The sequence below is a fragment of the Phaethon aethereus genome, assembly GCF_964289735.1.
Source record: "Phaethon aethereus genome assembly, chromosome: 1".
NCBI lineage: Eukaryota > Metazoa > Chordata > Aves > Phaethontiformes > Phaethontidae > Phaethon > Phaethon aethereus.
The window spans coordinates 189,413,610-189,435,118 of record NC_138575.1 but is presented as its reverse complement, the minus strand read 5'-3'; the positions used below and the strand labels follow the sequence as shown (position 1 = coordinate 189,435,118).

The window sequence follows — 21,509 nt, the reverse complement described above, 5'->3', positions numbered from 1 at the left end:
CCTGCCCTGCGGGGATGGGGGATAGAATTGGGATAAAAAAAAGTAAAATTTGTGCGTTGAGATAAAGACAGTTTAATATGACAGAAAAGGAAGGAAAAAAGAAATAATGATAAAAAGATAGAAAAAGTGAGTGATGCACAATGCAACTGCTCACCACCCGCTGACCAATGCCCAGTTAGTTCCTGAGCTGTGGTGTCTCCCTGGCCAATTCCCCCCATTTATATACTGGGCATGATGCCATATGGTATGGTATGGAATATCCCTTTGCCCAGCCTGCGTCAGCTGTGCTGGCTGTGCCCCCTCCCAGCTCCCCGAGCACCCCCCGCCTGCTCGCTGGCTGGCCAGAGCATGTGAAGCTGGACAGTCCTTGACACGGTAGCAACAACTAAAAACATCAGTCTGTTATCAACATTATTTTCATCCCAAATCCAAAACATAGTACTATATCAGCTACTAGGAAGAAAATTAACTCTGTCCCAACCAAAAGCAGGACACTCATATTGCACCTTTGTGTTTTACCTTTAGTAAATTTGTTTGACTGATCATTGATCTACTGATCTTATCCAAGTGCCTTCTAAAGATTCAGGCCATTTGTCCAGTGTGTCAAGAGAATTTTTTAATTCTAATCTCAGTCTCCAATACACTTGTGGTCCTTCTCAACCTAATGTTGTCTGCAACTCTAATGAATGTGCCCTCTATCCCAGCATTCAGCACATCAGTGAAACACCGACAGGCAGCAGACCCAAGACAGGAGCAGGCCTTTCTGCCTCAGTTGTTTTAGTCACATGGGTATTTATAAGGTTACTAAGTCCAAAATGTGTCCACAGCTTTGGGCAACACCTTATTTCAAAGTTCTTATCTTGGCAATTCCAGTCCTATTGTTCCTGCAAATGCACTAGAATCATCATAGAGTCATAGAATCATAGAATCATTAAGGTTAGAAAAGACCCTTAAGATCATCATGTCCAACCATCAACCCAACACCACCATGCCCACTAAACCACGTCCCGAAGTGCCACGTCTACACATTTTTTTAAAACCTCCATTGATGGTGACTCCATCACTTCCCTGGGCAGCCTCTTCCAACGCTTGACCAGTTGCAGTGCAGCCTGACACCCTCACACATCCCCACTGGCAGGGTTTTAGGTAAACTGAGCTGGGGCACATAATGTCACAGATAAAAAGGCTATTTTGTTGCTGCGCAGTGACCTCTCTGTCTGTTTGAAGAAGTGCAGGCAGCCATCAAGCAAAACAGAGCTGTGGGTGTACAGCCAAGGAAGACGCAGAGGATTTTCAGAGACCCAGCTGCAACAGGAAGAATTGTAAATACTGTAAACATCAGGGTGACAACACGTATATTTCTTCTGAGTGCAGGAGGGTTTGTTGCTGAACTGAAGACCTTTCTTGCATTCTAGAAAGTGATGCCTTTGTCTGGGATATCTATCTAATCCAGTCCAATGTATTCTATTATTTGTGAATAGATCTGACCCAATAAGCTACACTGATGATCAAAGCTCAACTCTTTCAAGTACCAGTCTTAGAATCTGGGATTCTGTCTTAGTACACTGCCAACTTAGATCTAAATTACCAATTTTGGCTTGAGATCCAAAAGGCTCCAATGATTGCCAGGGCCTGAAAGGCTGGCTATGTTGCGTAACCTAAACCCACCTGCAGAGTCAAACAGATGGCCTGGTTTTCTGAGGTCAATTCCCAATTAATAAGAAGGTTTAGAACCTAGAGATCAAATCTTTATTGCCCTGAAACTCCCTGAGGAAAGAACTTGAACGCAAGCGGTTAGAGCTACAGTTTCCATCTGGGTGGGTGGAATGAGGGGCTACAAAGTCACAGCTCCTGTTTCAGTCCTAAAGTCCAGCCAGATTTGTGAAGACACAAGCTGCTCATGGGCTTGTCATGCATCCTCCCTCCCAACACAAGAGCCTTCGTGCCAGGAGATGCGCTGTGGAAGGGGGCACTGGGCACAGACTGCCTTGCCAGCCCTCTCTGCAGTGCCAGGGCTCACTCAGTCGCTTAGTCTTCAATTTTCCAGTTTCTCTCTACCAGGGTATATACATGTATTTTAGGACTCTCTCCCCCACATCCAACAAATGACGTAAAATATCACCACTACTATCTGACTTTCACAGCCTTTTGAAAAAGGTTAGAAGAACGCATCTGTGCTGTCCCTTGCATCATAGTCCAACCCCACTTCTCTTCCTCCAGCCTCACCTCTCATTTATTTCTGCACCTGGCAGGAGACTTAGCTGCAGGCATGATCTCCACCCTTTTCACACAGCTCAATGGGAGCTGCCATGATGGGCTGAAAACATAGTGTTTACTTAGGGAAAGAACGGCGAAGTATCAGCTGTCATCTGCCATTTTAATCCAAGACACAAACAATTAGTTGAGCACAGTCATATCCAGATGCTAATACCTGATGGAAGTGAGTAACACTGCAACAATTCACAACTAGCTGAGATGTGTCTTCCATGAGAAAGGCTTCTTGTGAAGCTCTGCAGACACCTGCCTAGAAAATCCTCCTCAAATGATATTAAAAGCCTCATCTAGGAACAGGAATTCCATCAGTCCTTGGGGATTTACACATCCCCAAAGATAAAGTGTACTGTCATGAAAACCTGTCACATCACTTTAGATGTCAGTCAGCACCTAAGAAGACCCTGCTCCAAAAGGACCACCTTTTTAACCTACTACTCCAGAATGTATTAACCCTGGCTGGATGCGAGAGGTGCTTGAAGCGGCTGCCTGCACAGAAAGCAGGTGAGGAACACTAAGATTTTCTCCAAATGATGCTTGTTTCTAGGAAAAAAAAAAAAAAAGGCATTTTCTAATCTAGTTCATCACAAAGTATCAGCACATGACATAATTACCCGCTTCTATGGCATCACAGGAAATTTTCAGCACTGGAACCTTGGTGAAGTGCTTGTTTGCAAAGCCTACACTAATTAAAATATCACTAACTTAGCCCTGGGATTTATTCAGAGTTGTCTGAATTTAAATCAGTCTTAAAAGCAACTCAAGTTGAAAGGATGCAAAACCTTGTCATGTCAACACTCCTAGTCTCATTTAAAGCTTTTTTCAACTTGATACTGATTTAGCTTAACTCCACATCAAATTGGTATTCACACAGGAGCCTTGACCTATTTAACCGATGCATTTTTAAATAATATCTCCCCTTTCACAGCTGCAACTCTGAATATAGCCCTACAGGCAAAGCAACCTGAAGGCCTATCTACCTTAGCAGTTGTGCCAAAAGGTTTCTACTCTAACTCCAGTAAACTGAGGCAACCACTGAATTTGTAAGAGGTTTCAATACTACTACAGAAAAAATCATTTTTTCTAGAACAATCTCTTTAAAATAAAATTGAAGCACACCTACTAACTGGATGTTTTTAGCTGCGTATTACACTATGGAGAAGGAGCCAAATGTTCCCCTGTCATTCAACCCACTGCTAAAGATGTAAGTTGCTCTTTTTCTACTGTGGTTTGTAAAAAGAGGGGTTTTCTTCTTATCAGGCCAGCTCCCACTGAGAAAAAGCAGGTAAGCTTTTGGGCAGAAACCCCTTCTTCAGGTTTGAAATAGCAGCAATAGTCTAGAAGGTGAAAAGCAGCAGAGAATGACTTATAAATTTAATTAGATTACATAAGCAGCTAGACCATCTGAAAAAAAAAGGCACAGTTATCTGGAGCAAAGGAAGGGATAGCAGCGGAGGAGGAGATAAAATGGGAGCTCCTCTGGTGCACAGCAATGAGGAAAAGCAATGAGTAATTTATTGCCTGAGGGTGAGGGACAGGGAATTTTGTCCTGTGCCCTGGTGTCTCTGTCAAGTCTGGGATCATCGGCAGCATTAAGCATTTTAGGTCCCATGATGTCTTTTGAACGTATTTTGTCAATGTCCCCTGTGAATCAGGGTTCAAGGGAGGTCTACGTTTATTTCAGCTGTGACAGGCTGCTGCAGAAGCGTATGTGCAAGGGGGAAAGAAAGAGGCCTAGGTATTACTGCCCTTCTGCCTTTCATTTTGACCCTGACTCCTCGGCTTAATCTCACTTACCTGTGGAAAAATAAGAAAAACACACCTGCCCCAACCGGTTCTTTCAGAAGGGCAGAACTGCTGCCTCTGAACATACCCAACTCCATTCACCTCAGGGAGCAGTAACAGGAAGAGTCTAACAGCTTCTTAATCATTTGCCCATTAAAAATATATCATTGATTTGGCGAAGGCGCAGCACTCAGTACAGTGAGTAACAACGTCACAGCCCGTACAAGGTTATCAGGAGCGAGAGAGCGCAGCCCACATTGCAGTAGTCGTGACAGATGACGGAGATGATGGCGAGGCACCGGCAGCTGGAGGCTGACAGGACAGCCGATACACGCACGCGTTATCATGCTGTTAATGGCGCGAGCCCAGCCAAACGCCACAGCGGCACCCCCGCCGCGGTAGAAGACACGGCAGCAGCGCTACTTCGAGATGCCTGGGCAAGGCTCGGCGCTTTTCTCCTGGAAAACTGAATTTGTGCCAGAGCTGAAGAGTAAGATTCATGCCCAGGTCAGTGGAGAAAAAAAAAAAAATCAAGGAGGGGAAGAAGGCGACAGCCGCTGGGCAAATCTGCCAGTCAAAGCACAGCGAAGCCCCCGCAGCGACGGCTGCGGGCAGAGAGGGCTGGCCCCCGGCCGCAGCCTACCCTGCCCCGTCGGCACAGGCACACAGCCGCGCTCCCGCCAACACGGCTCTGTCGCCTGTGCCGCCAAAGGCCGCTCTAACCGCCTCGTAACGGACGCCGCCCCCCCCGCCCCTCCGCCCCCGAGACCAACCGCCTCCCGCCCAGCGGCCGCGCGGGGGCGCCGCGCGGAGCGGGGGCGGGGGGAGGAGGGCGCGCGTGCGCGATGACGCGCCGGGACGTGCCCGCTATATGAGCTCCGGCAGGCGCTGACTCGGCCCTTTCCGCCTCGCTCCCGCCCGCTCTCGGGTCGCTGCGCAGAAACCCGCGCCGCCGCCCCTCGCCGCCGCCATGATCATCTACCGGGACTGCATCAGCCGTAAGGGCGGGGGAGGGGGCCGGCAGTGAGGGAGGATGAGCGGGCGGGCCGGGCGCTCGCTCGCTTGCTCGGGGAAGCGGCTGGCCGCGGCCTGGGCCCGGGCGCCGGGCCCGGCGGCACCGCGCATGTGCAGTGCGGGACGGGGGGGGCACACGGGGACGCCGCGGAGCGCCCGGGCCGAGGCCGCGGGGCCCGGGCTGGCGGAGCGCCGGGCTTGGGGGTGGGGGCGGCGGGAAGCCGGAGAGGAGCGTGGTCCGGGAGGGCGGTGAGGGGAAGGCGGCCGCGGGGAGGCGGAGGCTGACGCGGCGGCGCCCGCCTGTGTGTCTGTGTGTGTCCCCCCCGCAGAGGACGAGATGTTCTCGGACATCTACAAGATCCGGGAGGTGGCGAACGGCCTGTGCCTGGAAGTGGAGGGGAAGGTGAGTGGCCGGCCCGCCCGAGGGAAGGAGGGCGGGGGGGAGGCAGGCCTCGCCGCTGTGACTCAGGGCCTGGTCGCTGCCTGGAGCACGTCCTGCCGGGCCGGTGGCGGAGGCAGGGTTTGGGGAGAGGGGGCTGGCTTCCCTGCGAGGGGCCCGAGAGGGGGAGGCCCACTGCGACCTGGTGCCTGTGGCCGGGGCAGGGCTGGCTGCTGCGGCAAGTGGTGCGTGAGAGGGCCTGGGGCAGCCAGGCTGGAGTGCGGTGTTGGCGGTGTAAGGAAGCTTTGGTCAGGCACCCGGAAAGGAGCCGGGCTTAAGAAATCCGTGCTCGGGCTGCAGTCAGGTTCCTTGCGCTTAACTGTGGCTCTGAAATCATGCCCTGCTGTCAGGTCATAGATGTGTAAGAGCGGTAGTATAAAGATTTTTGCAGAGCCGTTAAGTTTCTCGATGTCTCTAAATCTAGATGGTCACCAGGACAGAGGGTCAAATTGATGACTCTCTAATTGGTGGCAATGCCTCTGCTGAAGGTCCTGAGGGAGATGGAACAGAAGCCACGGTCATAACTGGTGTTGATATAGTAATAAACCACCACCTTCAGGAAACCAGCTTTACAAAAGAATCCTACAAGAAGTACATCAAGGACTACATGAAAGCGTAAGTGTTGGTTGGCTTTTCCTTTAAATGGGATGGTGAAGCTGTTAGGTCTCTGAGATTTTAAAAACTGTATTGAACTTTATTCCTAGTAGGTGTTAGTCCTGATACAGGTGCCAAACTGGCTGTGAACTTCAATAGTGTCTTAATACTTGGCAAAACTGGAGCTCTAAAGAATTGATACTGGGATATCTAAGTTTATCTTGGCTGAGGTAGAGGACCTGATCATGTGCTTTGGATATTATTTGTAACTTTATTGTTTTTTCTTGAATCCCTCTATGCCAAATGTTCATGTGGGAAGGGGGTGGGCTGTGGTGAAGAAAAGCTTCCTGAACCTCTCCTAACTTGACAGTTTAAATGTCCAGTGTGTGTGAATGGACCTTCTTAACTAATTCAAGGTACAATATTTATTGCTCTGTGTTTAGTGGGTTAGCGTTCAAGGTGAAAACATTTTCTTAGTGATACTGGTGAGTAGTACTCTTGATGCTGTGGAAATGACTTGCTAATTTTTGTCTGCCGCTAGCCTAGAAGTAAAATGAGCTTGAGATGAGTGGCAGGCACTGTTCTGCTAATAATTAACAAAATTAAGTTAAAACTTGAGGGCTTTGAGAGGGAGAGGAAGAAAAGCGGTTTGACTGCCAGTAACCTATTCTGCTGTAATGTGGTGATGCACAGTGGAGTTATTAGTCTAGAACATGTTTTCAGAAGTGTTTTTTTCCTTCTAGAATCAAAGCCAGACTTGAGGAACACAAGCCAGAGAGAGTAAAGCCTTTCATGACAGGGGCTGCAGAACAAATCAAACACATCCTTGCTAACTTCAAAAACTACCAGGTAATGAAACTTAACGTGATACAAGCTGCAACTGGTTCATCTGCTGAACTAGTTTGAGAGTTTTGAGGGCTCCTGTTGTGAGAACACCTAAATTGCCCTTCTCTGAGAGTAGTAGGGGCTCTGAGAATCAAGGAGGAGAAAATAATGGAAGACTCTTAGGTGTTTGGGGATCTCATTTCAGCTTGAAACATTTGGTGATAGCTACAAGTATAGTTAACCACATTTAGAAACTGTGGAGTTAGACTTGAAAGGTGAATCACTTTGGCCCCTCCTGTGACTAAGTCTGCTGTTCATAGCAGTGTGGTAAAGTTATGTGGTACTAAAATTGACAAGCTGCGGAGAGCAAAATCCCTGCAGCTGGTCAGGGAGACCTTTAAACCGAACTGGGAGATGTTACAGCTTTCTTGTGTGGAAGGGGACTTTCTTCTGGTAGTAGCCCATTAAATGTCTCAGTAACACATATCTCTGAAGTTCTTTGTAGGAGAGAACATGAATCCAGATGGTATGGTGGCTCTCCTGGATTTCCGTGAAGATGGTGTGACCCCATATATGATTTTCTTTAAGGACGGCTTAGAAATCGAGAAATGTGTAAGTACTGACCTGAATTGGATGAATGTGCCTAACTACATGATTAGCTTTTTCAGTGCATCACTTGTTCTGTTGTATCCCTGTTTAAAGTTGAACAGTAGCTACCAGTTTAAAAACATGAAGTTCATGTAAGTACAGCCTAAGTGCTGCTCTGTATTACACAAAGTGGCTGAAACTTCCCTTGTATACTATTGAATCATACTCAAAGGGGATGTAGTTTCACTGCAGTGAATCATTGTGACTTAATGGCTAAGAAATGCAGAAAGAATTGCATTGGTGAGATGTGTAATTGGTAATGGTTTTAGAGGACATTGTCTTTAATAGTTTAAAATGGAGCATTTCTACTTTGGATCCCTCTTGTGGGGGTTAATTCAGGAGTACTTTACTTGATCACGTTCCATCTTTCACTTAATCTGCCCTTATTTTGTTATGCAAGAACTGTCTGTTTGAATATTGCCCTAAATTTGGGAACACAATAATATTTGACTGAGTACTTAACCTTATTCTATCTGGAATCTCCAACTGCCGGAGCTCAGACAGCTCCTGTGGTCTCCTTTCTCTTTAACTGCTCTGTGTTGGAATGTGGTTGCAATGAAACAGTATTTGGATCCCAACACTTGAATTTTTTTGGCTTATTCTAAGTGCTGTGGAATTCACTGCAGACTATCAGTGTGGGCTCATCAATTGCTTTGCCCAGTCATTGTGGACTGGAAGCCTGTTTATAGACAGCTAAATTTATCTGTAAAGCCTCTTATGTGCTTTCTAGTATGCAAGTCATGTCAAGATGAAACAAATTCTATTGTGGAGCAGTAGGACAACTAAGGGAACACTTTTACTGGCTGAAATGGACACACCACCTCTGCAGCTTGACTGAAGGGTGATGTCTGTCCTGGGCCCTGGAATAGGCGGTCACCAGGAAGGTACCACCTCAGAGCAGAAGCTTGTGTGAATCTCCTACTTGGGCAGACCTTTTGGATAACCCCATCTACCTCAAGATGAGGTCAAAGAATACTAGCAAAGTGTTGCAGTGAGCAAAAAACTGTTCTAGCTTTTCTTGGTACACCTCTTGTAAGAGACGGCACATGCATCGTGAGCTTTAGTACTTGTTTAGTACATGCTCTCATTTGAGAGGAAATCTGAAACTTGGCGTGTCAAGCAACGAGCATTCTGTCTGGCTTGCTCAGCAGCTGATGCCAGTTGCTCTGTATGATCACAGAAATGCTCAGCATCCTCTGATAGACCATGAGCATTTGTCCTGTTGCTCTCTGGTTTGCATTAAGATGCAAAAATAACTTCCTTGCGCTTTCTGCCTGCCTGACTGTGGCAGCTCAGATTGAATTAGGGAATACATAAATTAGTTACAGAAACTTGCCTTGACTGTCATGACCTTGAACTAATGCTTGCTACTCTTGTTTCAGTAACAAATCAAACAGTATGGTTTTGGATCACCTGTCTTCATAGCTGGCTGCTGTTTCTTCTTCATCAGCACAACACCAGGAATCGGCAATGTCTAACAACTGGACTGATGTCATCTTGAGCTTTATTCACTTATTTTGACCCTGATTTGGAGTGGAGGCATTGTTTTAAAAAAAGAAAAAAAAACCATCTGTCATGTAGGTTGTCTAAAATAAAACTCATTTAAACCCATTCTAGGTGATGCCTCTTGGTCTAGTGTGTTTCCTTAGGGTGACTTTCAGGAGAGGTTGCAGCAAAGCATTTGTCCAAGGATTTGGTACTGTCAGTAGCAAGGCCTGGTCCTAGTGCGCTACAACTTGACTGTCTCCAGACACACTTCATGCAGTTTCTACCTGTGGCGTTGGAGTGCAAGAGCAGGCTGAGGTCAATAAGGCAAAGCCCAAGAAATGTCATCATAATGGAGTGGACCACCTTCATCTTTCATGATTGCATGGAGACTTATCTCTGGAAGAGATACCAAAATTAATAATTAAAAAAACCCACAACCCCAGAATGGAATACGTGTTACTCAAGCTGAGCGCTGACTGAGCTTTGTCAGACAAGGATACCCGAGTCTGTCCTCGGTTGTAGTATGACTTCAAGATCAAGGTAGGAGGATGGATGGAGCAGGAGTCTGACACCAGCACTTGTGCTGAGCCCAGGTACTGGAAACACTGTAGGGAGAGGGTGAAGTTACCAGGCTTTCCAGCACAGCCTGACTGTGGTACTAGCTCCTCTGTATTTGACAGCTATTCAAGAGCAGATGAACTAGAATGTGTTCCAGTTGCAGGAGTTTGGGTTTTTCTGTACTTCTCTTCTTGGAGAGGAATGCTGGAATGGCCTAGCCCTGTCCTAGGTTTATTAGAAAGCAGGTGTGTGTCTGGGCTCTCAAGACATGCCTGAGTATTTATAACTTGCTGTTCCTGCTGTGTTCCTCCTTAAGAAATGCATCTGTTTGACAGACCTGGAGCAAACCACCATTGCTTCTCTGGTTCTTGCTGAGATGCAACAGTAGCAGTTCCTTGCGCTTTCTACCTGTCTGACCTTGTGGCAGTCTGGATTGAATAAAGGAACACAAATGCCTTCAGAGCCTCTGCTGAGGCAAGGGGCTTGATCTTGCTGCTGACAAGACCACTGTGTGTGCCTGCCTGGGGAGGTTGCCTTGGACTGCAAGTCATTAACTATTACTTCCTGCTCTGGTGATGGCTGAGGTAGAGGTTAAGGTGCCTGAAAGGGGAGGGCATGACTGACCCCTCAGCTGTTGATCTGTGAGGCGTCAGGCCACCTACTTCAGAGTTTTGGCATCTTTGCTGTCTCGTGGCAGTTTTTTGGCCCCTGGTGCCAGAGGGCTGAGGTGGAGGTAGGTTTCTGCAGGGCTGTGATAGATGAGGCAGCAAGCTGGGAGGAGTGAAATTACTGTCTGTGGAGGTGGGAGTGGAGCGTGCCCTAGTTATCGCTGAGGTTCCTGTCTGGCTTAAACACACTCTGTTTTAGTTCTGTGGGAACTTAATTTACAGATCTCATTTTTTTAGCTTTCCCAAGAAAGGGTCTTGGGCCAGCTGTGCTTCTGGCTTAGGTGCAGTTTTGGTGTAATCTGAGCAATGCAAATTAATGCTCCTGTGCCTTCACCCAACAGGGCTGAAGGCAGGGAGGCAGGTTCAAAGCCTAAATAAAATCACTGAGCCAACTCTTGCTTTCCTTGCAGAGGATGTGATGTTACCCTTCCTGTTGCATCTTTGTTAAAAGCTGGGAGCCTTAAAGGAAGGGGAGAGTAAGCACTTGCTTAGTTTGAGGCTTTGGCTTCTCAGTGGAGTAAGGTTAGCATAGGCAGTGCAGTGCTTGTATGGGCATGCAGCCCCTGATACCTCTGGCTCCCGCTGCCAGTGAGTCCAAGTGTTTAAAACTGAGCAGAACTGGTGTGTGGGAGTGAAAACGGCTCTTCCCCCTGCCTGGCTGCTTGGCTAGTTGCCCTGGGCACAAGCCTGGAGCAGCTGCCTACAAATGATGAGGTGCTGCATGGAAAAGCAGGCATTCAAAAGCATGGTGAGCACAGCCTTTCTGTTGGGTTGAATGGCTTATCGCAAATTGTGTGCCATCCTGTCTGTACTCCGGGCTGACTAGGGTATTTAACTGATGTGTGCAAATATGCCTAACCAGTGGTTACATGCTCCTATCAATCTCTTATGCTTTTCTGCATGGCAGAGCTGCTGATGGGAAGTCTCCCTTCAGCCTAGGAAGGAAGCGTGTCTGTTCAGAGGTTCTTGAGATGCAGGATTTTGTTCTGTTTGTCTCCAGCAAGCTGCAAGAGAATTGCTTTTGCTGCTTGCTCCACTGTGCTTCCCAAAAATGTATTGCTGCCTTCAGTTTCTCAGGGGAAAGGGCAAGCCTTGCTGCTCTGCAGTGTCAAGCCTGCCAGACACCAGGGAGGAGAGTTTGAACCACCTTCTTGATGATGGGGAAGGACTGTGGTAGTGACAGTCAGCTCAGCTGCGCTGCTATGGTAGCTGCCTGTAGTGGAGGCAGGGCCAGGGAAAGCTGGGATGCAGCTCCTTGCGTTGGGAGTTGCTAAGGTGCAGTTAAGTGGGAGGCCTGTGGCTGTTAAATGCACTCTTTGAGTCTGTGACGCAACTCTGAGTTGGAAATGAAGTCAGTGTGTTTCCTTGTAACCTAATTCCTCTTCTGGCTCTCTTATTTTAAGCAGCTGTTTTCTGGGGCTGAAAAGCTAAAATGATTTGAGAAGGCAAGGCTTCATACTGCTGTAATGCTACAGCTTTAGAGTGAGTAAATTTATTAAAAATGCCCCATTGTAAAAAATGACCCTGGTGCTGCTTAAACATAGCCCAAACTGAAGGACAGGTTTAAAACCTTTCCCCATCTTGTTTTTTTAAAATGTACTTACCAGTCTTGTGTGTGTCATTCTCGGGAAGGTATTTTCTGTGACTGGAAGGGGTGTGGAGCTGGGAAGGATCCAAATAGCTTTTCCCCCAAGTCTCGTGGAGTGTGTTAAGTGGCTGGGTAGCAACCTTTCCTCTGCTGGCTGGGGTCTCAGCCCCATGTGGGGTCAGGAGGCTGCTCCTGCACCCACCATGAGCCGGCTGCTGGCAAGGAAGGAAGGCTGACTGCTTATAAAGGGGCAGGGGGAAAAAAAACCTCCCTTTTTAGTTTTGTAGTTTTGTGGTTAAGGGAGTGACATCTTGGAGCCGGAGGAAGCAGTGACTGTGCTGGGCATGTGTCCCATGGTCCCCTTGGCCTTTTGCCCTCCCACTGCTCCCTCTCAATGCCTGCTCTGTGTCATACTTTTTTTTTCTGCCCCAGCTGAGTCTTGTCCCATCTACAAATCCACTCTTTTTTGCCCTCTCAAAGTATCCCTGCAGTGTCTCCAGCCCACAGCCTGTGTGCAGGGGCTTCAGCCAAGTGCTGGCAAAAAATCCCACCTCCTGTGGGCCAGTCACTGTGCTGTTAACATCTGAATGCTGCTGCAGCAGCTTGTTGCTCTTTGGCTGCCTGCTTTGAGGAGAAAGGGTGCAGACCTGGGGATGCTCATGAAGTGGAGGGAACATCTGGTGTGCTGGGAGAGGCACTGGTGGGCCCATGGGGAGCTGGATACCACTATTGCACCCTCTTAGGTACCCAGCTGAGCCAGCCTGGCTCTGTCCCTTGGCTTTGCCTGCTCAGTGTGGGCAGGGGGTGAATGACAGAGCCCAAGTGGGTGATGGTCCTGGAGCCTTGTGCAGCCCTCGGCTTTGGCACAAGGAGAACTTACAAAAGGAAAATTTTAAATGAATGGATGTAGGGAGTAGAGTTGGGTTTAAGTTTGGTTTTGTTGCTTTTTTTTCCCACTTGGTTCAGCTGGAGGCCAGGAGCATCTTACTGTAAGCTTAGGACATGGCTGTTGTCAGAAAAGTAAAAATATTCCTTTTTTAAAAAGGTGCAACTTGCTTCCTTCCCTTAGCAAGTCTCTGACTGTTGAGCTGGCTCAGGCCAGTCCGCTGCAGTCCTGGCAGTATTTCCCGCAACAGCCATCTAGGGAGGATGCTTTTATTAAACAGCAATAATATCTGCATCAAGATGCCTCTGCTCTCTCACATGCTGCTGGCCTGGAGTAGGTAAGACCTCTCCCTCTGCTCCTGTGGACCTCTGGCTACACTTCAGCTCTGCAGCTGCTTCCCTGGGATGCAGCTGCTGTTGTAAACTGAGATGTTTCACCCTGCATAAGCTGGCAAGTAAGTCTCTATGCTGCTGCTAGCCCACAGTGGGACAGCAGCAGTTAAAACACTGTGTTCATTTATCTCAGAGGTAAATGTCTTGGTAGGAGGAAAAGTCTTTGCTATAAACAGTCCAAAATCCATTGCCAGGAGCGCAACTCTGCTGGTTTGTGGTCCCTGTGCCTTGGCTGGCTTTTGGTTGAAGCTGCAGCTGGAAGATGTTATGCAAAGATCACAGCCAAGTGGCTGTGGCCAGGGCTGGGGGTCTGGGGGAGTTTTTTTTGGGTGCCAGCAAGTGTTGGCAACCCTGGAAATGTGTTCTGCAGGAGCGTGGCAGGATGTTGAGGATGTGTGTAGCTGCTGGGTGTTTCGAGCTGGTAGAGCTGTATTCATCACTTTCTGCCTACAGCAGAAAAGCCAAACACCCTAGGAGGCCTTTTCAGAGTATTTTGGTGTGTGATACCAACCTTGCTAAAGAGGCAGCAGTTGAATGTGACGAGAAACAATAAGCAATTGTTTCTGTGCAGCCCTGCTGTTATCCTGGGAGCCAACATCTGGGATTCACCACCCTGTCTGTGACCAGCAGTGGCAGGAGGAAGCACTGGAGGAAGCACAGGAAGCTGGCATTTTGGAGAGCAGCAGCTGTTTGATTTTTATAGGGAATGTCCAAAAAATTACATGTCCAGAAAGGATTTAAGGATTAGCTTCCCAAATTCTTTGTAATAGAGTAGCCAGGAGAAAAAGCCACGTAAAGCTGGATGCTTGCTCACTGTGGATGCTCAGCTAGCAAAACCCTGCTGTTGCTACTGGAATAGTCTGGTTCAACACCTGAGGTTCATCTTTTCTACCTACAGCTGTGTCTGCACCGGAGCTGGGCATACTTGTCCCCTCCAGTTGAGGCAGGAATGATTTATCTGCCTCCTGCAGCTCTGTGGTTGCTGTGGGCTGCAGCCATAAAACTGATGCTTGGTCAAGCTGCCCACAAAAAGGTGTTTAAGGGGTCAGCATAGCCCTTTACCCACTGGCTTTGGCTGCCTCAGCCGAGCAGCAGCTGCCCGGCAGCTTGTGCCATTCTCTTCACCTGTTGTGATGGGGCTAAGAGTGCTTTGACCCCCATAAACCCACCTGATTTTGAAGCTGAATGGGCAAGATAGTGGCTGCCCACAAGTAGAAGGGTTTCTGTGGCCACCTCACTCACTGTGGGCCAGGCAGCTTTGGGAAGGATGTGCAGGAGGAAGAACTCCTGGCTGCATGGATGCAATCCTCACTGCTTGCAGCCTCTCCTGTTGCTGGAGTAGAAATAGCCTCTTCCCAAGGCTGGGCTTGGCCAGGTGGTGGAGGGAGGCTTCTTAGGTTTTATGTGAGCCTCTCTGAAGGCAAATAAAAAAAGACCCTGAACTAGATGTGTGGAGCCCAGGGCAGGTTGGTCTCATTTCCCTCCCCCAGTGCTATCAACCCTCTCACCACAGACTGGTGGGGGCAGCTGGATGGGTGCAGGCATAGGCCCAGGTGGCTGAGGAAGGGCTCTTGTTGTTCCTTCCTCACCTTTAATCAAGCCTCTGTCTGTAATCAAGCCTGTTCCTCTGGTGCTTGGTACTTAGTTATCCATCTTGCAGCTGCTGAAAGCTGTCTTTGCCTCCTTGGAGGTGCTCAGGTCCCTGTGGAAATCCCACTCTCAAGAACAAGCTCCAGATGTGAAACTAGTTAATGGAGTAGAAGGGGAAAGAAAGGGTTCTTATCTTCCTTTCAAGATTGAAAACCAATTATTGCATCTTCTCCCTTCTGTTATTTGCCTGTAGTTGCAAATAACACTGGCTGCAAAAGCCCAAACCCCTGCTTAACAGCATCGGGAGCAGAAAGCCCCTCTCGGATGGCTGCACTTTTCCAAGGAATGCATTTTGGCTGAGGTACTCCTAAGACCAGAACGAAGCACCTCCTTGTGCTGAGATTTGCTGAGCTGGGCAGGAGAACAGGGTCCCTGTAAGTTCAGCTGCTGGTGCTTGAATCTCACCACACAAGCCCTAGGTGTGGTTAGCTGGAGTGATGCTCAATGGCACCTGCCTTCATTGACCCCTCTGGCTTACAGGTGCCCTATGTTTCCCATCCAAAGGTATTTATCAGTTCCTTATTCCAAAATACAATGAACTCAAACATTTTTTGAGTTGGATGAGAGATGAAGGTGGAAGAGTTTGACCTTGATCCAGACGAGATGTGAACCTTAAGACACCTGCTGCAGCACTGGGTGCTGAGCTTTTCTTGAAAGCTTTTTGATCTTTCCTGTCATCCTTGTGTGAATAATTAAACAGTCCCTAAGAAAAGGCTGACTGCAGCCTGGTAGCCACACACAGTCTTGGTTAGGAGACCCAAGAAAGAATCCTCCAGTCCTGCCTACTGGTATGAGAAACTGGGCAGGTCGTAGCCCACCACAGCTCTGCTTCTTGAGCTTTTCAAAGAACTATCTTCCAGGTGAGCCTGGAGCAATGGCTCACCTCTGATACCATGTTAGTGAGGAAAAATGATTTGTTAGAAGTCAATAAACACAGTGACTAATGAAAACACCATCCTGGTGATGGAGCCACATGAATGTGGGTGGGCATAGCTGATGATGCAGGAGGTATGTTCAGCTGGAGTCAACTCTAAGCAGCTGGTGAAGACAATACATGGCTGACTCAAAGCATGGATGACTTCTAGGGAGCATCCACTGGGATCACAGCAGCTAGTGAGCCCTGATCCTGCTCCCAGCATTTGTCAAAGATGTCGTGTCAGCAGCAGAGGTCTCGTAGCCACATAACTTTTTGCCGGCCTGCAGCCAATATTCACACTTGGTGCTTTGTGCTCCCATTCCTCATGCAGCCCTGCCTGTCCCACCAGCAGCCTCCTGGCTGGCCGCAGGCAGGGCGGCAGAGGAGGCAGGCAGATGTTGAGAGCTGTGAGCTGGTGGGGAGCAGAGCACGGCAGCACTGGGACCAGCCTGTCCCATGCTGGGTTCAAACCCATCCCCTTCCCCACGTAGCAGTGGCAGCCCCCAGGCATGCACCTTCTCAGCCACTCCCAGCCCACTGCCCTCTACCGGGGCAGCTGCATCGCTGTCACCTCATATCAGCTCAGGTCCATGCAGGTACTGCCTGGGCTTACTGAGTATGACATTTCTGATGATGCAAAGAATGGGTCATTTGGGAGAAGTAATGCCAGAGAGTAGCCATGCTTTTAGTCTCATTTAATGGCATTTAGCGCATCGATACTGCTGTTCGTGGACCAATGTTTTGACCACTAATATTCAAGAACATCTGCACGAGCAGAGTTCAGCAGCAAGCAGAGACGGCAGCACATGGGAAGACCAGCAGGGAATCGGTGTTCATCACTGCTGCGAGTTCAGAGTTTAAATTCATCCAAATGTGGGGGCTAGAGAATCAGACTTGAACGCCTACGAGCCTCCTCCTCCTCGCCTTTCGGCAGATGGCAATCCTGCTAACAGCACTTGCGTAAAGTCCCCTTGCAGAATAAGCGGAGCAGAGCTGGAGAGTTTTTGCTGTTTATTTACGTGCTGGATCCAAATGAGGTGGCCCCAAATGCTAAGTCATTATCACAGCCTTGCGTGGAGCTAGACCAGTCCCGCAGTGCTTTGAGCTACTACAGAAGGGAGAATATTGGGCCCATAGCAGCATGTCTACCCTGCTGCTTCTGTCCCCATGGCTTGGCTGCAGGCTGGGTGATGGCTTGCCAATGGCACCTAGCAACTCCACCCCCATCTTTACCAGGTGCTCCCACCAGGCAGGAGCCAGCAGAGTCCTTGAATGCATGGGACAGATCCTGGTGTTGGTACAGGAGAGCATCTTCCATCCTCTAGGGCAGCATCTCTGTGGGCTCGTTGTGCCCTTCTCTCATGCCATATGGATTTTGTGGCTGCTTTTGTGGCTAAAATTGCAGTTGCACTCTAACAAGCTAGAAAGCCTTCAAAATCATGCAGGAAGCAGGTAAAGTGCTTCATGAGCTGCCTGGCTTCTGGACTGTCCACTGGATATCTTTTCTTAGTTTATCCCGGCATAACGTTTCTCAGTTCCATTTTTGAAATGGAGTTTCCTAACTGTCCTGTTCCCCATTTTACCTTGAAAAGTGGCGCTGCTCCAGAGAAGGCTGCAAGCAAATCAGGGCACCTTGGCTTTCCTCAACCTTTCTGTTGCTTGTTGGTTGAAAATGCCACTGCTCATTTACTTCTAGCACTCTCCATGCTTTAATGATGCCCATAATTTTTTTTTAAAAAAAAACCCAAACATAAAACCCATAAAAAACGGTGTGCTCCGTACACTTTCCATTACTCCTACTTCCCCTGTCCAAAGGCACTCTGCAGATCAATAAATTACCTACTTTACTTTACTTAGATTTTCTGGAATTTCACGCTGACTTATTATGCCCCTCTCAACTGAAGACAAATTGTGAAGCAGTAAACTCACATAAAACCAGAAATACAAGCAGATCCAAAATACTTTCCTGCTGGGGATCCCACTAAAGGTAACTTTTTCCTTCTGAAACAGCACAGTCATTTTTGTGGTGCTGAATTACAATACTACTAGTTGTACCACTGCACTACTGGCAGTGCTAGGCTCACGGTTGGACTTGATGATCTTGAAGGTCTTTTCCAACCTAAATGATTCTGTGATTCTATACTAAAACAGGATTGCATGGCATTCCCCTGTACGGTTTTAGAAGATTATGTGAGGAGCAATACAAGGGAGAAGCTGACTGACTGACTTGGACTTTCTCGGTACCCTAGCTGCTCAAACAGGGCACGAATCCATCAGAGAAGCCCAGCTCATGAAAAGCAAGAGTTCTCATCCTACATGCTTGTGAACACCGGTCTCCAGAGGACTCGAACAGCATGAGGAGGACAGCAATGTCTGCAGGCTCTGGCTAATGCTGGGGAGGACATAATGTACTGCAGCAAGGCGCGAAGGCTGACTTCCTGGGTTTCTCGGCATCCTCAGATTTCTCCCACAGCTGTTAGCAAGCTGGGTCCTGCTTGCAGAGCCTGAGGAGACAGAAGTCAACAGCAATATTTATGAAAGCACACACATCCCCAGAATGTGATCTGCTCTTCAAAAACTCTCAGCAGTCCACCTCCTAGGAACTGGGCACTTCATGCCACGGAAAGCTGAGCACCAGCAAGAAGCATATCTGTAGAGGGATACTGACACAAACAATTCTAGAAAAAAATTAATTGAGCAAAATTAAAATGTTTGACTTACACATAAGGGGTCAGAACTGTCTTGCAAACCTCCGAAGACATTTAACCCCCCCTCCGAACCTTTCACTGCTTCCAAGTGGACCAATAATGGAATGTTTGCTTTTCACACAGATCGATTACTTTATTACTACGTGCAGAAGTGATGCACACATCTTAAGGACCTGAGGGAATGTGAAAGTCATGCTGGAAGTCTCACCTTCTGCTTCATTTACAGGTATACTAATGAGTTTTTTTCCACTCTGTTTCCTTTGCTCTTTTTTAACATAAAAGCTTTGAGAATATAATTAAATAGTCGTGTGCCATCTCCTTCCCTACTCTTCTACAAAAAGGATGCTGAAGAGACAACCCTTGCAATGTGCATTTCAAAAATGGGGGAACAGAGACACGGATTAAGCAATCTTCCCCAAAACACATGGAAACCCAGTGGCAAAGCCAGCAATAAAAACTGTTTGAAAAAAACCCAGATATCTATGCTGTCTAAATCACAACATGTATTCAGTCAATAATGTAGAACATTGCGTGGTATAAATTAAAATAATGCTTTTATTGATCTGCTTAAACATAAAACATAGGTAACATCATAAAAAAACAAAAGGTGTACCTAATAGACAGACATTTAATTTTTTTTCTCAGTAATCACCCGGAGGGGATTGTCGCCTTCCCACTGACCTGTGTATCAAACAGCCTTTGCTTTAGGGTTTTTTTAACGGTGTTGCTTTGTTCCCATGGAGCCTAAGGACTGTGATGAGCACCGTGGTTGTGGCTGTTTTTTACCTAAAGCCTGATCCCAAAAGGAGCACCATGTCCATTCTACTCAAACCCTGCACAAAGGGTTGTGCATCTTTGCAGCCTTCGAGATGAAGTCCTGACAGATCCCAGCAGAAGGGAGGGTATGAACCCGATTCTACTGGAATGCAAAACCACAAAGTTATGGGTTCCTCTAGGACACGTTTTCCGTCAAAGTCATCGAGGCTTGGAAAAGCCGCATAGCTCCCAAGAAAAAGTAAGATCAGAACTCAAAGGATTTCTAATAAAGATAAATCTAACACAAGTTTATTCTATAAATATTTTTTTCCTGTCCAAAGATTTATAGAAACTTACAAGACACTTATAGAAACATACAAGAAATATTCCTTGGAAAAAAAATGAAGCTACAGAAAATTACAAAGTATCAGCTTCTTTAATTTAAGTTGAACCTTGCAGAATTGCGCGGTGCTCAGTCCTGTCTGTAAACCCACCATGGTTCCCTCAGTGCAATCGCTCTTGCTTCGTAAACACTTTTGTTAATCACTCTTATCTTCTGTTTGGTAGTGTCTGTATTCTGGCTTCAGCTCCCATGTGTTTTTGTGGGTCCCCTTCACGTTGTAGATGCCTATCTCTCTCAAAATTTCTTTCAAGTATATCTGAAAGAAAGCAAAAATTCAAATTACACAGGCAGGCGATTGCCACGGTTCCTACACAATGCCACACAATCATCTGCTCAATCCCATCAACTTTGTTCATAAGAAGGACCTGGCAGACAGGAAGATTGGCTGATCAGCACTGACTTGTGCGATAATGACTCTGTGATAGACTTCAACCCCCCAGGCACCAACAGGGATTACAGCAGCCCGGGTGTAACACCCGGCGCAAGCCCCAGGGATGCAGCAGGGAGCACCTGAGCCCCCAGGGTGACGGATCCCAGGCTGGCCTCGCAGTGCCCTGACGGGCCCAGGGGCGAAGAGTCAGGTACTGACGTGATGGATGCTCCATGGACTGCTGAAACGAAGCTCCCAGCGCCGCCAGGAGTGCAATGACGAGGTTACTGCAGACCTGCAGCAGCAGCACCCACCCACAGGTGAGCTAGCCGAGGTGCTCCCCAGCTCCGCTCTCAAAACAGGGTGCTTGAGAAATCAAAGGGCTGAGATATGCCCGACGTGCCCCGGGGGTTAGACGTACAGTTGGTCTAAAAATCTGCACGGTTTCCTTTCTCACACAGATGCGGAGGAGGGGGCACGCGGCAGGCTTTCTGCCCTGGGAGCTCGCTGCCGTGCGGGTGGCCGCTGTGTGTGAGGGGCTCCCTGGGGCGGTGGGACACAGCCACGGTGCGGGTCTGTAACATCGCCGTTGTCCCACACATCTTCCTCCTGCTGGAATTTCTCCACCTGAGCTAAAAGCTCTTGGCCTGTCGGCTTCCCTGGGCCAGGATTATCTGGAAACTCCCTGCCTTATTCAGACCCCATCAAAGCCCCGAGCTGTTGTTTTTCATGCTGTTTTACAAAGCTTTAAGCATTTTATTATGGCCTCATTGTTAGAAGAGAGCTGAGTAGGTGCCAGAGATTTTTCTAATACATTCAAATATTAAGGCTAGGAAGAGAAATAAAAAAAAAACCACAAGCAAAGCCATGATAACCAGTAGTATAACCTTCAACACAAGACAGCTCACTAATATCACCCTCCTTTACTCTTTACAATATACACCAGTAATTAGTTTCATTTTTTAAAGAGTCATTTGCTTGCTTGTTTGTTTAAATATTAATCAGGACTGACTTGAGTGGATTGCCATGGCAACCACAGACCACAGTTTAAGAATCCCCACATTATATTCATAATTGCTTTAGTTTGAACAATTTAATCATCTTTGAGTGCATATATTGAACTGGAGTTACTGCAACCCTTGTATTTTCTGTATCTACAGTTCCACTAAGTGAAAATACCAACATACTCCAACTTATTAAAAATAGCAAGTATTTGTTGATGACATACATAGGAAAAAAAGAAAGGCCGATTTCCCAATCTCTTCCTTGCACTCTTCCCATTTTTTGCTAAATGGAAAAGTTGGGAAATAAATACAATGTATATTCTCAGTCAGTAAAAAAAGTCTCTTTTAGAGAAACTGATTGTTTCTCTCTCTCCAGGTAGATATCAAAAACTTACAAAGCAAAAAAATCTGGATCCCACACTAATGATATTTTGAACTCATGTAGCAAAGTGGTTCTTAAAAATCCTATCTTGAAGCAAGAAGGGCTGTTCAAAAGATCACTTTGTCCAACAAGCAAGAAAGGTAGGTAACAGACTGCATGGACAA

At 47.5% G+C, this 21,509-nt stretch overlaps 2 protein-coding genes across 2 annotated transcripts in view; one reads left to right on the top strand and one right to left on the bottom strand.

Annotated features, from left to right (window-relative positions):
- Window positions 1-4,236: 4,236 nt before the first annotated feature.
- Window positions 4,237-9,489, top strand: TPT1 (tumor protein, translationally-controlled 1). The gene is made up of 6 exons (XM_082010341.1): window positions 4,237-5,054; window positions 5,400-5,473; window positions 5,934-6,124; window positions 6,847-6,952; window positions 7,424-7,540; window positions 8,959-9,489. Exons 1-6 carry the CDS (start codon window positions 5,027-5,029, stop codon window positions 8,959-8,961), a joined length of 519 nt encoding a protein of 172 aa, XP_081866467.1. The 5' UTR covers window positions 4,237-5,026; the 3' UTR covers window positions 8,962-9,489.
- Window positions 9,490-19,725: 10,236 nt separating this feature from the next.
- Window positions 19,726-21,509, bottom strand: part of GTF2F2 (general transcription factor IIF subunit 2) — a gene marked incomplete at both ends in the record, with an annotated part of 102,114 nt that continues 100,330 nt past the window's right edge. Inside the window, one exon of the mRNA XM_082011229.1 lies at window positions 19,726-19,845. Within this exon, the coding sequence (XP_081867355.1) occupies window positions 19,726-19,845 (120 nt within the window). The remainder of the gene's footprint in view (window positions 19,846-21,509) is intronic.